The following is a 16,839-nucleotide window of genomic DNA, read 5'->3' as shown; positions in this document are numbered from 1 at the left end:
CGGTGAGCGCATCCCAGCGGCGCCGCCCCGCCGGGAGCGGGACTCGAACCGGGGAACCCCTGCGCGCCCGCCGCCATCAGCGAGGCCAGAGTAAAACCGTACCCCGCTCGTCACGGGGCAGAGGAAGAAGCTCCGCCTTCTGAGCGCTGATTGGCTGAGAGCGATGAATACATTAAAAGGGTAGTGGAAAGCGCGCGTTTATGATATTTTACCGGGATTTTTAGGGGTTCTAGGGGAATCTAGATTTAGAGTAAAAGTTATTCTGTGGGGATTAGAAAGAATTGTCAAATTAAAGAGAAAAATAGGAAGAAAAGTTGCCTCACGCTATCCGGAAAGATATAGGTTAGGGGAGGTTTAAATAGCCTCGACCGCGGTGCTGCGTTTGTGTTGTATGAAAGGAGAGAAGGTTAGCACTCCCCTTGATAAGGATGGAAGAGGCCCCAGTGGCCTGTACAACACACATACGGTTAAGGCACTGCCACCTACTTCGTGGCATCTAACCATGTTTTTTCCCTTTATTCCCCTCTCGTTTTCTTTGGGGGGACATCCCTAACAAAAAAAGCAGCACCCTCTTTTTTAGTCACCCAGCTCGCCTTTTGCCTCAGCCTTAAAGTTGGCGGTGCACCAGAGCCCCAGAGCAATAACTCGGCATCCCTCAGAACGCTGTAACGCGCCCCAGCCCCTCTCAGCCCACACCTAACATAAAGTTACACCTCCCCTACTCCAGCCCGTCCACAATCCTCGTTTTCAGACCTGTGCTTGAGTTAATCCTGGCCCTGAAACCAGCACAGCCATGCCAGGCTGCACAGAATTAGAGCTAAGTAGAGCTCATGCCAATAGGCCACAGCATTAATCCCAGGTGGGATATTAAGGATTTAAACACAACCTTTATGAAGAGCAGCTTACAGCAGATCCTTTACATTAGGGGTTTTCTGTCTGCGTTCAAGAGATTTCCTCGTGATAGCAGAAAATTGATCTCCCTTCTCCACAGCTCTGTGGCTCAGAGGGCAGGGAGAGACAGCACAGCTGGGCAAGCAAAGCCACTCACACGCAGGGACATGAGAAGCACTATGCCAGGAAATATTTCTGAATCAATATTAAAATGCATTGCTGGAATAGAATTCCAGCTTCTCCATGCTGTAAAGCAGCACAGCCCCATCTTGCATTGAAGAGTTTCACTGGCCTTCAAGAATAAGACTGCAAAAAATCATGAGTTGATCATTTTAGCAGTGACACCAAGTCTAGACGCAGTGTCCCTTCCTGGGGGTAATGAAAAACCTCCAAAGGCAGTGATATTATTAATAGCCGTTTTAGCAGCTCAACATGAACTCTATTTTTATATTTTAAAAAGAAAACCTATGCCTCATATCTTGCAGCTCTTTTTCTCCAAGGGTTTCAAAGCAAGGCAGCCTCAGAGCAGCACTCCAGAGGTATGGACTGTAATTGATTTTTCTGTTATTACCAAGCACACGAGGTCAATATCAAACAAATGGGTTTTGCTTCACCAGGAGCAAAATATCCCCTTGCAGCAGAACCCTGTGGGTGCAATAAAACTTGTGCCTCCCTGCATTTCTTAACTGGCACAAGGTAAATCCTGGACCCCTGCCCATCCTGCAAGGAGAGGGCAGCAGGAATCCTCTCCCTTGGCTAAAGCTCTCTGGGAGGGGTTGTAGCAATGTTGTCTCTGCTGAGGACACCTTCAGCTCCATCCTTTTACCTTCATGAAATAAATGTGGACTCGTGTTCCTCTTTTTCTCCACACTGCTGCTCCTCATCCTCCCTCACTGGAGCTGCTACAGAAAACATTTCCCCCTAAAAATATTTTTAAGGGAAGCTTCCATGGACACAGACACTTCACATGAGCACACTCGTAAGCACGAACATACACATAAAATCCCACCTTTTTATTATGGCACATGGTATTTTTTCTGGATGTGTAAATACCACATGAATATGACAAAAAGGGAAAGAAATACCAATGCTGAGATAGATACAGAGTCATGCCATTTGCAATACAGCTTCATACCATGGATTGCCAAGATACAAAAAGTCTGGGTTCGTTTCTTTTTACATTGAAATAACTTTACAGTGTTCTGTGAGTTGGCTTTAGAACCAGAAGAGGCAAAAAGAAAAAAAAAATTAAAATATGCTGAGAACAACTACAAGCAGGATTCATTTTAATGGTTAACAGAAGAACTGTAACTTTGCTCTAGAACAGCATCTATTAAACACACGTAACAAGAGGTAAGCAACTATACAGAAGGTAAAGAGATTCCACCACAGGAGTCAAGTCAGGGGCAGGAAGAGGGAAATCTGGAACTGCATGGTTTTTATTTGGTCACAAAGTTTGAGCTGAGTGTTTAAAATGAAGCACCCTTAAAGATGCAGTACTCCTATTTAAAACAATACAGAAATTTCCCAAGAGACTAGAACCTACATTCTGGAAAAAAAAATTAAAAAATTAAAAAAAAATTAGACATATTTAAAAAAAAATTCCACACATCTCTAGGCTTGTGACTTAACTTACTGGTACAAAGTAGAGTGGCAGCTCTTCCTTAAGCAGCAACAGTGCCCAGAAGCAATGCCATCAGAAAATACAGTATCTTTGGGGTGTCCAAGACTTCTGACCCGACGTCAGAATCATCCATTTGTCTGCCAAAACATTAGGCAAGAAAAGGAGACACTGCATCTTTTTTTTTTTCCCCACCACGTTGCCCGGCTCTAGCAGAGCTAAGACGTTTTCTTTGGGCCACGACTAACAGAAACCACTTCATCAAATATTCTTCAGGTTTCCTGCCAAACTGGATTTATGGGTGTTTTTTTTTTTTAATAATTTTTTAAAAAACATTTTATTTTGTTTTTCCTGACAGTCTCTAAAGCAATCCTTGAACATTTAACAGTCACTCTTCCACAGTTTAATTGTTTTGTCGTTTTCTAGTGCCGCTGACGCGATGATGTTTTCTGTTGGGTGACAGGCTGTGGAGATGACAACATCTGAGCAAAAAGAAAGGATAGAAAAATAGAATTATTTAAATCTGGTTCATAGCAGGCATTCCTGAAAATTAGCAATTGTGTTTTAAACCAGCAAAGCCGAGTTATTATTTCCCTGCAGCAGAATTAAATGTGTTATTTGTAAATATCTTACAACTGTTGCTCCTCTGTGAGAGGAAATACAAGCAGGAAAGAATTGAGGGAAAGTGCTTGACAAGTTCCAAAATGTGGGAATTCTCCAGATTCAAGTTCTTACTTTTATCAGATCATGTCAGACATGGCTGAATCAAACCCCAGGTCAGTTTTTTTGTCATGCTTCCAACAATTCTTAGGTAACGTTTCATCTTCAGAGCTTGAAAATGAAACCCTGCTGCCACTGCCCTCCTTACACTCCAAATCATTGGAATCCAGCCCAAATCACTGGATGCAGCCCAATGCAAAGGACTGAGCACGCTGAGATTTCAGCTAAAACTCTGCTCTTTTACAGGACTCAGACTGAAGTACCCATCAGGTGACAGCTCATGGCTCAAGGCCAGGCACATGTACAGACGTTTCCAGCCCACATCAATGCTTATCCTTTGGAGCTGAGCTCTGGAAGGTGTTAACAGACCATTCAAAGTCACTGATGTTATGAGACACTTAAATATCTTGACCAGTTCTGTGCTCAGGCAAATCTCCTTTGTAAGCTGATGTCAAAGTTCTCACTGCTGGAGAATAAAACATTTTCAGTGCCCATAAACACCCTTCGTGAAAAGGAGCAAACTCCCAGGGTTCAATTAAGCTTCAGCCAGTCAAGGATTTATGGGTCTGACAGTCAAAACTGAGTATCAGAGAGAAAATACTCAGGCTAAGCCCTCACTTAGCCTGATATAAGGGATATTACTTCAATAAAAACAAGATCCTTCCCTCACCTGTGTGTCCTTGTAGTTTCTGTACAATCTCTTTTGTCTGAAGGTTCCAAATATAAACCAGGTTGTCTTCTGAACCAGACACGATCCACTGGAGGGGCAGAGAGAAAACACAGTTACCTGAATCTTTCTGAGCCATATCCACGTGCTATTTCTCAATAAACATTTCATTGTTATCATGGGAAAGGAGGGAGAAGGAGGAAAAGCCAGGAAATCTGCAATGGGACAGTGGGCCCACCTAGAGACAGAGAAACCTGTGAACCAGCACCCACCAAAGGAAGTTTCCAGCCCCAAAATCTTCTTTTTATTTACAGAGAGAAGCAGTAAAAACTGCACATTAGTAAAAAGAAATAATCAAATCAACACCAACCTTTCCACCAGTGACAGAGAAATTGGCAAATATGCAGTATTTCTCATTTTTGTGTCCTGTGTACGTCTTCAGGCACTGCAAGGGAAGAGCCACATGAATGCAGCTGGGAGGGAGTTTTCTCAGCCAAGGACAAACTCTCTGGGAAGAAAAGACTAAACATATCTGCCTGTGTTTCCCACCCTGCCAACTGATCTGGAGCATGCAGAGGGCAGCTCTGCCCTAGAACACAAAACAAAGCCCTGCATTTGTCCCATTACAACAGTGAAAGAGAGCAAAGGCAATTTATTGCTCATGAAGAGAAAAATGCAGAAATATTGCTGTGCTTGATGTCTCAGGGCTATGCAGAAGGCAAGTATTCTCATTTTTTTTTTCTTTTCAAAGAGATTTTTAGTCAGAGAATCACACAATGGTTTGAGTTTGAAGGAACCTTTAAAGGTCTGCCATGGGCAGGGACACCTTCCACTGTCCCAGGCTGCTCCAAGCCCCATCCAACCTGGCCTTGGACACTTCCAGGGATCCAGGGGCAGCCCCAGCTGCTCTGGGCACCCTGTGCCAGGGCCTGCCCACCCTCACAGGAAACTTTCTCTAATCTGAATCCACCCTCTTTTATTTTAAAACCATTACCCCTTGTCCTGTTTCAACAGGCCCTGCTAAGTTTGTCCTCTCCACTAAAGGGCTATTACACTTTTTTTTTTCTGTAGTACTCATATGTTAAGTTGAAAAATCACATGTAAAATCTAAGTTTTCTTAAAGCTTAGTTAAGTCTACATAGAGAGAGAGAGAATTAATTACTTTTCCTTTGCTGTAGTCCCAAAGTTTAAGAGTGCTGGAAAACAAAAGAAAAACAAAGATTTTAGTTCTTGGGTGGGTGTTTTGGGGTTTTTTTTCCATCTGAAAAGTTCCTAGCAGCAGAAAATATTTCTCTATACCAGAGTTCCAAAAATCTACATGGATCATTTTAGCCTGGCTTTGGAATGCAGGGTTAGTTAACCCCAAAGTATCAATTTTACTGCCATGCCATTCATATTCTCCTTCATAAAATACACTATATATGAAGTCATGTATTATCATTACTATGGCAGCCAAAAAGCAAAATAAAGCATCATCTGATACTCCAAATTTAAATTCTGTGTGGCTTTCTCCTTTTTTTTTTAATACTTACTTGTCCAAAGTTGCAGCTAATATGTATTTGCCATTTGGTGAGAACTTCACAAAAGACACAGGAGGGTTATCATCATCTACAGCAAAATTAAAAGCAGTGTTACAAAGTGCACAGCTCTGTTGTCTCACTGACAGGATTTCTTTTCACATTCATTTGTTTTTAACAGTTTCACTGGAACACAAAATATCTGTTCGAAAAATAAAGCCCAGACAAGAAATGTTTCTGCTTACCAATCAGTGTTTTCAAGCACTGGCCTGATGCTGTATCCCAGATTCGACTGTTAAAAGCACACAAAAATCATTATGATTGGGTTTGAAGTGTTTGTTACCATTTTAACATTACAAATACAAGGTTGTTTTTTTTAAAAAAGTATTTTTAGAATGCAAAAGGTGTGAAGAGTGATGCAGACAAGAAATAACCACTTACCAGAGTCCATCATAGCTACTTGACACTATCAGGGATCCATCACGATTAAAATGCACCTGTAATAATATTGATATTAATTATTAAAACTAATAACTTTACAGATGCTCATAAAGTTCAAATGTTTAAGTTCCACTGAAAGTCCTTATTTTCCACTTCTGATGTGGAATACAAGTTTCTTCAGAAGCCAAGGACACATCACCACACAGACACTGTTCAGACAGCATTGGCAGTATCAAACCTGGGACAGAACCTTATTATTTTAATGGCATGGAATAGAACCTCTTATATAGCCCCTTATATGTTTTAAGATAATTTTTCTGCTATTTTAAAGAATGATTACTATTAAGAGACATTAAGTGTGAAATATCTATTACACATGGCAGAACAACCATGTTAGAACAGCCACAGCTCATGAGGCTCAGATTCTTCTCAGTGTTCTTTATTTTAAAGACATTAAGAGTTAAACACCTTCTGGTTTTCCTTAATCCCAATGGATATTGCTGTATTCCAAGCTCATTTCTCCTATTAAATGACTGAGATTTAAAACAAGAGAAACACAGATTGTTCTCTGAGCATCAAGTGCCACAAATCTGTGTCCCAGAATGACACTCAGGCATGACTGGCACACCTCTGCTCTATTCACACCTACACCCAGGACCAAAACCCACACTGATCCTAGAGAAAGCACCACTCATTTCATTCCCACTGAGCAAACCAGCAACAACCACAGCGCAGCCTGGACGCTGTGTAAGGCTGGTTTGGTAACAGAGACAAACCCTCTCCTCTACAGGGACAGGAGAGGAGCTCTGCTAAACAAAACAAGCCTTTTAGTGTTCACTGATCAGGAGGGACTTACAGCTGAAACTGGGTCAGAGTGAGCAGGCAACGTCTTGAGGCACTTCCCTGTTTTCACATCCCATATCCTCACGCTTTCGTCAAACTGGAGAGGGAAAAGAGGCACAAGGGGGTTTGGTGAAGACCTGTTTGAGGCATTCAGGGTGGTATAGCTTGGCTACAGCATGAGCCTTGTCCCAGCTGGGTCAGAAAGGCCAGGACACAACCAGCAGTCTGGGAACACCTCCCTGAATTCCTTGTCTCCATGTAGGACACCTGCATGTCCAGGATGGATTAAGGGCTTTTCCCCAAGCAAACACAGCAGGGGTGATGCACAGCTCACCTGACTACAGGCTGTGTTTGTGAGGGAAAACACAATTGCAATGGACTGTGTGATTCATGTTCTTTCATTTAATACTGTTTTCAAACCATGATCTGACCCAATCTGCAGAGGGAGAGGTGATTAGAAGTCATCCTTTAGATAAGTCAGAATCCAGGTGATTAGAAACCATAAGTTGTATTATGAATTCTGTATTCACTACTTATAAATTGTACTACATCAATCCTGCTTGCAGAAATCCCGTGTCACTCTAATCATAAATTAGCGTGCTACACTAATCATAATAATCTGTTAAGAAAATAAAGCTGTAATTGTAACCATGATTTAATGCCATCATCATTCTGCCAAGGATCCCTAAAGAACCTGTCTGTCCCTTTAGTGACGAGTGACAGAGTGTGCAGTGCTTGCTTCCCACAAAGGAAAAAAAAACATAAAATCACTCACTGAGCCAGAAACGATGAGGTTTGACTGAGGGTTGAAATTGCAGCAGAAAACGTAGTTACTGTGCCCTTTCAATGTCTTTAAGCACTTACCCTGAAATAAAATTCAGCAGAGTTAAATACACAGCATCACCCAGCACCATAAAAGCATCCAGAGAGACCACATTAAGGTTAATCACTGTGCAACACAGAAAGAAACCATCTCTAACCCCAGATTTAGATGGGCAGAGGGCCAGCTGCAACAAAACAGGAAAGGAAGAAACATTTTTAATGATTGCAGACAAGGTTCAAACCCTTTGGGCAGCTCAGGAGGATCCAAACAATTTAATATCCCTAATCAAAACTCAACCAAAATTATCCAGTTCTCTCTGTCATCAGAGAAAGGGGGGAAAAAGCAGAAGTAAGTGTGGCTGTGATACAAAAAGGTTTCATGTGAGAGGCTTTTTGCTGTGGTTCTATCTCCATCATCAGGTTTTAGTGCTCTCTCAGAGGATAACAGGCTCCTCGTGGTACCCACAAGCATTCCACTCTTTCCAAGAGCAGACAGCACAATTCATTCATCCTCACAGCCCATTCACCAGCTTGTTATAAGCAGGAACACAAAGCAGGAACAAGAAGCCAATACAGGAGAAAATGAAGGTAAATAAATAATAATTCCTGCCCTTACCGAGCTTACATCCCATATTTTGAGAGTTTTATCATCGGAGGCAGAGACAAGGAGGTTGGAATCTGATGACCAAGCAACATCAGAGATCCCCTAAAACAAAAGGAAAACAATTCTCTTCTCAGCTCTGTTTGTTCAGCCACACAGAAAAGTGGAAAACCCAGACTGCAGATCACATTCCCAGCTGAAGCTTGAATGAAAATTCAGCACTGAGAGTCAGGAATTCAATGATTTCGCTGGGCTAAGAGCTCATCTGGCACGTGTTCATTTTAAGCTGAGCCACAGACTCTGAGAACATCAGCAGCTTGTTCACACAGTTCTTACTGTGGCCACCAAACCCCTCTGTTGGAATTCCTAAATAGAATGCTAATAAATTAATCTGAGTAAGTGGCTTTTCTTCATGACAAATGGCTGCTCTTTACAGTCCAAGTCCCCAGAGGCTGGAGAAGATTCCAGTGGCTTTTCTTTTGATAAATCTTCGTTTTTGCTCATGAAACTTCAGCACAGAAGAAACTTTAAAAAAAAACAAAACCAAAGGGCTTGGGAGTCTTGTGTTTTCTTTAGAACTTTGCAGAATGAGTAAGTGTTGTGTTTATGTAGGCAAACCCACAAGAAAAATTTAATTTCCTTAAAAGGCAAGTGTTTTGTTCCTTATACAAAGGAAAGATGGAACAGGATACAGTGTCAGAATTCACAGGGATTTTCACCCAAGAATGTTCTGCCCTGTGTCTGAGGTGGGTTCTCCTGAAATGCAGGGACACAAGCTGGCTGAGCAGTGGGAATGCAGGTGTTCCATCATCAACCTGCACTCCACCCATATTCCCAGCCTGCCCCAATATTACTCCAGCAATTCCAGGCTGTTGCACTGGGCTGTATAAACAAAAAACTACAAACTAAGACTGAAGAACAAACCTTCTGCACAAGTAAAACTATCCAAGAATGGAAATTTCTGAATTAGGAAAAGAAAGCAAAATTCTTCCCAGGTAAATTCCCACAGTGATCACCTCGTACTTACCAGCTTATGACCAGATATTGTTTTTTCAAACTTGCCATCATACGCTCCCCAAATTTTAATGAGTTTGTCAGCAGCTGGAAAAGAATGTGCCAGTTCAGAGATTAATTAACAGCACTAGCAGAGCTGTCCCTTCCAGGTGGAAGGAAATAAGTTCACTGGGTCTCTGCAGAGCCTGGGCAGTTCTCCCTCCCCAGGCAGACCTCAGGGAAGAAGGTGATATGGAATTGGTGAAGAACAGCTTCCTACACAGCACTCTGCAGCAGCTGAGGTTACATAAGCTGCCTGGAATGCAGAGAGACTCCAGCAGCTTTAGTTTCTCTCATGACAACTTGGGTTTCTACTTTTGTTTTAGATTGCTAGTTGTAAAAGTAGTGCTGGTCCACGGGAATGCTTGAAAGGCTTTTGCCCCAAAAAGAACAATAATTACACCACAAGCTGGACTGAATGAATGCCTGCAGAAACCCAAACATATTATCCATGGTAACTTGCAAAACAAGCCAGAGAAAAAAGTTGGTGTTTGCCAGATACAGAGTTTGGAAAACATGTTCAGGGGAGAGGGGAGGGGGACTCTGATGGGGACACTGTAACGATTTATATGGCACAGCACACTGATCCTATTGAGGCTGTTTGCAGTTAAGCCCCAAGTTAATTCCCACGTCTGGAAGATGTTCCAGTGGCCCTCACCATCACATTCAACAATTTCCAAGTGCCCTCTCCTTACACATTGATCCTCCCTAGATCACCGACAGTCACAGAAACACATTTTCAAGGCAAAGCTGTCAGGAAGTGCTGAAGACCAAAAAAACTCTTATGAAATACCAAAGCTGGCAGGAAGGGGACTTGTTCTATCACTTAAGAGAGCAAGAAGTGAAACATTATTTATAACAATCTTCTGCACTTCACTGGAGTAATCAAAGCATCTGACTGCCAACCACCACAGGCACACAGCACACAGCACTGGCCAGCCCTGTGTGTCCAACTCTGCAGCCCAGGAGCACTTTCCACATTTCCCAGAGGAAAGTTTGGCCTGCAGATACTGTACACAAAGTTTAATTTACGAGCTTAAGCTGCTAGTGGTACAGAAAAGCACAAGGAAAAAACCCTGCATTGGTTTTTGCCCATTTGCTCAGTAAAGAAAGCTGAACAGGTAAGGGTTCTCCTGGCAATGTAGACTCAGCACTCAAAGTAACAGAAATTAAATTATCTCAAACAGTGACAGCTTTGGTATCACTCTTTTAAGAAAAACTGTGACATGACACCCCTCCAGTCCCTGATGGAGGCAGCACTGCAGGCAGGCCCTTCTGCAAGGCCCACATTTGTGTTTGAAATGAGATAAAAGCAAGCAATACTTACAGGAGCTGGCAAGCCACTCTCCGTTAGGACTAAACTTGACTGATGACACTGCCTTTGTGTGTCCTGCTAACGTGAACTTGAGAGCATAGTTTGGCTTTACTGGGGCAGGCTGTAAGAAAAAAATACGTATAAATGAGTTAAATTCCAAATTTAGCACCTCAGTGGCCAGCTCTGATCAGTACAGAGGAATGGACCACATGGATGTTCACCCTAACAAAGATTCCAGCATTCACATTCCCATTCCCCTCCAAAAAACCACCCAAACCAACCAAACACCCTTTCAGTCTGGGGCCTGACTGTTTCAAGCACAACACCAAGTCACCCTTGAGATGAATTTCATCCAAGGCAGTAACAAACAGGTGAGAATAATCCAACAGCCCAGCCACAAAGTGCCTGGCACTTCCAAGTAACACTCTCAATATTGATCTGTGCAGTGCTTTTAAGTGTTTGTATTTTCGCCCTGATCATGACTTAAACCACGGGCCAATTCCTCCATGCCCCTAAAATCCCACTTCTGCCCTTTTCCACTCTTTGAAAAAGCTTCATGGTTAGATAATAACACCTCCTTTGAACATCTTCAGGCTTTAAAGAACCTGAATAATTGTTTCCCCACTCCACAACTACAGATTCAGCAATTCTCCAGCCACCTCCAGGCATTCCAAGGATACAAACAGCCAGCCTTTGTCATGCTCAAAATGACAAGAAGTATTTCACTAGTGAGAACTTCCCCAAAACCAAAAAGGAACTCTTAGCACTACAGCAGAGCCTGCACTCCATCCACTTTCCCCATAAAACCCTCAGCATAAGACACCAGCAGAAGCAGACACATGGAAAAGATCTTAATCTGCAGGAGAATCCAAATCCCTGATTCTGGCCTGGCTGCTGAGTGTTGAGGTAGTTCCAGGTGTTTTTACAGGGATATTTTTTGGAGCCCCACACACACCTTGCTCTGATTGGTCGAGGAGGAAGGAGTAGATTGTGTTTTGGTGGATTCTGCATCTGGCTTCTTTTCTTCTGTTGCCATGGTTCTGGAGCTGGCAAATGAGACTTATGGGTGCTTGAAGGGGAGAATGAATGTGCTGCTTCAAAAGGCAGCTCTTGCCACCGAGAGGAGAACGGCGCTGAAAGGAAAACCTGGAAGAAAAACAAAATATTCTCATTAGCTGTCAAAAAGATTCTCAGCATGCACAAAAGTGAGATTGGTCGAAGTGCAGGTTGCCAGAAACCAGCATGAAAACCCCTATTTATTATCTGTTGAGCAACACAGCAGTATTTTAGGCCTTCAGACCTACTTATGTACAAGACCAAGAACTCAAGCCACGGCCTTTGATCACTTCTTGGAAAGCTTTTTCCAAACAGAAATACAGCACAATAGCTTTGAGGTGTGGCAGGGTTTTCATATCACAGACCCCAAAACACTTCTAACAAGTACTCAGTACAGGGTAAATGCAGCAGTTTGTATGGAAGATGGAAGGAACAGTCCAAGGCCTTTCTATTTTCATTTACTAAGGTAGAGAATACAATATCATAAGGAACGCAAAAAATAACCGGAATTTGCAAAGCTTAAGACCTGACTAGATTCCTTTCACCTCAGAATGGAAATATTTTGGTATCATATTTCCCTGCTGAAAGGTCTGAGCATCAAACCATACCCTACTCCACCCGAGACTTCCCCCTGACTGGCAGCAGCCTTGGATCAGCCTCTCTCTTGGATCAGACTCGCTTTCCGTAACAAGACCTGATGGAGTGCAGTGCCAGGATTCTGTAATCGGGGCTGATGCTGCAGAGGGAACGAATCTCCACTGCAGCTCAGCCACACTTCAGCTCAGGAACAGAATCACCCCCAGCTCACAATGTCAGGATTTGCCTTCTAAGTGCATTTGCCACATCGCAGCTCCTTTTGCTGGTGGCAGCACATTCGGGAACGAGAGCGATCGCTCTCAGGATCCACTGGCATTCCAAGCATCTCCTTCCGAGAGGGTGCAGAGCAGGGCGCTACCAGTTGCCTGCCGGCTGTGCTCGGTGTGGGGAGATCTCAGGATGGGCCAGGCTGGAAGGGAGCACAGCGGCTCATCTGCTCCAGCAGGCTCATCCCAGAGCACATGGCACAGGATTGCATCCAGACTGTTCCGGACTATCTCCACACAGGGACACTCCACGCCCTCCCCGGGCAACCTGGGGGCCACAATAAGAAAATAAACTTTCCTAACGCCGATCCTGCTCCTTTTCATCTGGAACTCATCTGGGAACTCGGGCGAGCACGCAGCGCGCTGCCAAACCACCGCAGCATCGCTCCCGGGGCCAGGGCTTGGGGGGGAGGGCCTCCATGCCCGGGGGGCTCCCAGCGCATCCCCCGCCTCCACGCACGCGGTACCGATAACAGCCCCCCGGCCCTCCCGGCCCTTCCCTCCCTCTGGAACGTGCGGGTGGGGGGGAGCTCCCCGTGCGAACCCCGAATTTGGGGAGTGGGGGGCGTGAAGTGAGGGGTCCCCACGCGGTTGGGGGGGGTTGGGGGGGGGGGGGAGGGCGGGGGCCGCGCTGGGCGCGCGCGGAGGGGCCGGGGGCTGAGGGGGAGCGGGCGGGCTCCGCGCGCGCTGCCTGAGGGGAGGCGGCGGCGCCGCGCGCGGGCAACGGCGCTGCGGGAGAGCCCCGGGCGGTGCGGGAGACGAGGAGGAGACGGAAGAGGAGCCGCCGCCTCGCTCTCGGTGACTTACCGGGGGATGGGGATGGGGAAGGGGGGCGGCGGCCGCCGCCTCCTCCGCGGCGAGGGAGGAGCGCGGCCGCGGGAGGGGAGGGGGGGGACGCGGCGGCGGCGGCGGGTCCGGGTCCGCCAGGCGGGGAATGCGGGACGGCGCCTGCGCGGAGCGGGCCGGAGGCCGCACAATGCCGCTCTCTCCCGGGAGCGCTACGGCGCGGCCCGAGAGCCAAAAGAGCGGCGCGAGTGCGCGCACGGGCGGAGCCCGTCTCCGTGGCGTCCTGCCCGCCCCTTCCCTTCCCTTCCCTCCCTCTTTTCCCTCCCTTCCTTCTTTTCCTTTTCTTCTCTCTTTTCCCTCCTTCCTGTGCTTTCTCTGCTTCCCTCCCAGCGCCCGCTGCTGTTGCCCGCTCGCTGCCGGGAGCGCCCTGCCCGTGCGGGGGTGCGGGCCGCATCCGTGGCGGTGGGACATTCCCGTGTGGAAGCGGGCACATACAGACCGGGATCGGGTGGCCACGGCGCTGCTCCCGTCGTTCGGGGGCCGTTGAGCCCGGTTGGAGGGGGTTAGGTGTCGTTGGGGTGCGTCTGCAGCTGACCCCCTTGGATGCACACCGATAAAAGCGGCTGTGAGGAGAGCAGGCCAATTCACAAGGCAGTAATCGCTATAATAATGTCTATAATAATGTCTGTAATATCCATATTAATGCCGATAAGGTGGGGGGGTCAGGCTCTTCTCCCAGGCAGGTAGTGACAGGGCACGAGGAGTCATCCTCAAGCTGTGCCAGGGGAGGTTCGGGCTGGACATCAGGGGGAGTTTCTTCATGGAAAGTGGTGATAAACGTCAGAACAGGAGGAAACGCTAAACATTGGAGCTGTCCAGGGAGGTGGCAGAGTCCCCATCCCTGGGGGTGTCCAAGGAGCGACTGCATGTGGCACTCGGTGCCATGATTTAATTGACAAAGTGATGATCAGTCAAAGGTTGGACTCGAGGATCCTGGAGGTCTTTTCCAACTTAAGTGATTCTGTGACTCTCGAATGCTTTTGTTTGGGCCATTTAACACCGTAGTCCTCGCCTGGGTGAGAGGGTATCTGAGGCGAGGTGGATTTCTCAGTGTATTGTCACACAAAAAGCCCTGACTCAGGAAAGTGTTTAATTCATTAAGGCCAAACAGCCCAGTTACAGTTAAACATGTGTTTAAGCGCTTTTCTGGAGAGCAGTGGGTTATTTCTGAACCCACACGTTGCAGTCTGCTTTCAGTTAAGACGGAAGAAAAGGAGACGTGTGTCATTTACTGGCCCTTTAACACAGGAAGATGTTTCACTTCCAAAAATTCTAGTGGCAGTTGAGAAAGGAAAAGATGAAAAAAACCTGTGGTATAGTAAAGCCAAGGCCCTTCTCCTCCAGCCTGGAATCCTGCAGCAGAAATCTGGAGAATTAGCCCTGCCTTCTAAACTAAGGGAGGTAAAACACAGTTAGAAGAGCTGCACAGTCACCAGAGCAATATTAGGAAACAAATCCAGTTAAGTCTCTGGTGCTGATTCTTCCAAACGGTTTTGGGCGAAAGTTTTCAGTCTTTTAAAAAATGAATATGAAGTAAAATGGGAGAACACAAATCAGCAGTTTAATGCTATTTATAGAACTTTCTCGTGGCAGGGTGTTTTTGTTTCTTTCATGACGGAGATAAGTTGATATTTTGCCTCTCAGTGTCTGCTTTGGAAATTTTTGCCTGATACTTTTCTATATATGTAGAAAATACATATACATTTATTTATCTATGTAGAAAATACATATATGTGCATGTATCAAAATGCTTATCTAATCTGAATTCTGGAACCTGAAAAATGTAGCCTTGACTACAAATTAAGTGTAATCCTAAACAACCCCTTAGCTTCTAAGTGTCCTGGATTTTTTTTAAACTAGTTTAAAGTATGATAAACTCCTTTTGGCCAAGTACCTGATTCCGTGCCAGGCTGGGTTTTTGACAGCATGGAGCTTTCAGAGACAGCACAAGCAGGGGGATTTCTTTGGGACTGCAGAACATCCCCAGAGAAAAATTTGGATAAAATTTCACTTGATGGTTACGAATCATCTGTGAGGGTCTTTCTTGCTCCCCCGGCCAGGCTTCCACAGCTGGGATCAGCAGGATGTGACATCTGTCCAAACTGCCTCTCTGGAAAAGCGTGGGGCTTGGCAGGCTTCTCCCTCCCAGAATCTTTCATTCCCTTTGGTTCCAAACAGCCTGAACTTGGGGACGTGCCAAGTGCACTGGAAAAGACACCTGTCTGAGGTGTTTGTGGGAGAGCAGCTGCCCATGATGATGAAAGGGAAAGGAAAGCCCCTGTGTGGCTCAGATTGGAAGGAAGTGGCTGCTCTCAGTGCTACTGGGGTCCCTTTGGGTGCCTTTCAGGGTGTCAGGAGCTGAGACCGTGGCTCCTGCTGCGACCACCACGTGTGATTTTGTCACAGGTTGCACCGAGGCCAGAGCTAACCCAGTGCTGCAGAGCTGCTCCAAAGGACATCATTGTTTGTGGAAAAGCTCCCAGGAACTTCACTACACCCTGGACCTGCTCTTTAGACCTGCCTGCTGCAAACCAGCTCGTGCTTACGTTTGTAGTGGTGAGTAATCAGACACGGAGCTTACAAGCTGTGTGAGCCCATGTTTATGTTTTGGCACAATTTGCAATCTCAGCTCACATTTTTATTTGCTTGGGCCCCTCAGCAGACAGAGGAAGTGCAGAACAGACTTGCTGTGTGTTACACTCTGCTCCAGAGACAGGGAGGAAGAACTCGGGAGAGACCTGCTGCATCTTTTAGGCTTCTAAAGAGCAGCTGATCCCTGACACAGAGCTGTTTCTGGGTGGTTCCTAACATGCTGTTGTGGGTTTTTTTCTCTAAATCCCAGATACATCCCATTCATATGTTTCTTCTGGGATTTAAAAACAAACACTGAACCTTTTCCAGGATGATATTTCTACCTCCCCCACTACACTCTGAGCCTTGCTTGCATCATTGCCAACATTTGTTCATTTAAAGCTAGGAAATCTTAGCCCAGTGGAGAGCAGGTAGGATTGGAATCATCCTGCCCTGGGAGGGATCTGTACAAACACTTAGTCTAGGCAAGAGGAGCCTATGGAAGATGAAGAACTCATTTCAATGTAAGATCATTGAACACTGCATGTATCAAACCCCTTTTAGTAAAGATCTGTTAAGAAAGATGATTTTGAAGAGCAGGTCAGACTTCTCACAGGGCTGGAGTCCTGCAGTGTGCTATAAGGCATCATTCAGCACAAATTCCCCCCCAATGCCAGTCCCAGCCAAGTTAATGCGTAGAGGCTGCTGATTTGAGAGCCCCAGCCTGAGTCACACACGCTCTGACTGCCAGACGTGATGACAGCCTGCCTCTCCCAGCCACTTCAACTGGAGCAGCAGGTTCTCAGCACTTCTGTGAATCAGGAGCTTTGTTCTTTGGCTGCAACCACAGTGAATGGACAATTTAATACAATTCACTCACACCCCTGAAATAGTTTTAGGGAAATCTATTTATTACTCATTGTCATTTACAGATCAAGATGTTTGAAAGTGTTACTATTTGGTTAGAGGATCTCTATGCCATTCTCTGCAGTCTTTGTGAGGGGGCAGGAGG

The 16,839-nt window shown here is 45.6% G+C and overlaps 1 protein-coding gene and 1 non-coding gene across 2 annotated transcripts; one reads left to right on the top strand and one right to left on the bottom strand.

Annotated features, from left to right (window-relative positions):
• Positions 1–384: 384 nt before the first annotated feature.
• LOC138119909 (U6atac minor spliceosomal RNA) lies at positions 385–512 on the top strand. Its single transcript, XR_011155663.1, has one exon. It is a non-coding gene; the product is annotated as a U6atac minor spliceosomal RNA (small nuclear RNA).
• A 1,371-nt stretch (positions 513–1,883) lies between these two features.
• On the bottom strand, positions 1,884–13,294 carry WDR5 (WD repeat domain 5). The gene is made up of 14 exons (XM_069031872.1): positions 13,218–13,294; positions 11,447–11,637; positions 10,504–10,612; positions 9,151–9,224; positions 8,139–8,228; positions 7,476–7,565; positions 6,714–6,797; positions 5,858–5,913; positions 5,662–5,708; positions 5,432–5,507; positions 5,062–5,095; positions 4,270–4,344; positions 3,903–3,990; positions 1,884–2,994 (listed from the first exon to the last, which is right to left on the bottom strand). The coding sequence occupies exons 2-14, from the start codon at positions 11,525–11,527 to the stop codon at positions 2,894–2,896; spliced, it is 1,005 nt and encodes a 334-aa protein (XP_068887973.1). The 5' UTR covers positions 11,528–11,637; positions 13,218–13,294; the 3' UTR covers positions 1,884–2,893.
• Positions 13,295–16,839: the final 3,545 nt, after the last annotated feature.

This window comes from Aphelocoma coerulescens, chromosome 17 (assembly GCF_041296385.1).
Source record: "Aphelocoma coerulescens isolate FSJ_1873_10779 chromosome 17, UR_Acoe_1.0, whole genome shotgun sequence".
Taxonomy (NCBI): domain Eukaryota; kingdom Metazoa; phylum Chordata; class Aves; order Passeriformes; family Corvidae; genus Aphelocoma; species Aphelocoma coerulescens.
The sequence above is the reverse complement of the archived record's forward strand: the minus strand, read 5'-3'. Positions and strand labels throughout refer to the sequence as shown.

Coding starts and splice junctions, on each gene's coding strand:
- WDR5 (XM_069031872.1), bottom strand. CDS start 11,527: ATGGCAACAGAAGAAAAGAAGCCAGATGCAGAATCCACCAAAACACAA. Junction 9,225..10,503: donor AGAGTGGCTTGCCAGCTCCT/GTAAGTATTGCT, acceptor ATTCTTTTCCAG/CTGCTGACAAACTCATTAAA. Junction 3,991..4,269: donor TCTCTGTCACTGGTGGAAAG/GTTGGTGTTGAT, acceptor CTGCCCCTCCAG/TGGATCGTGTCTGGTTCAGA.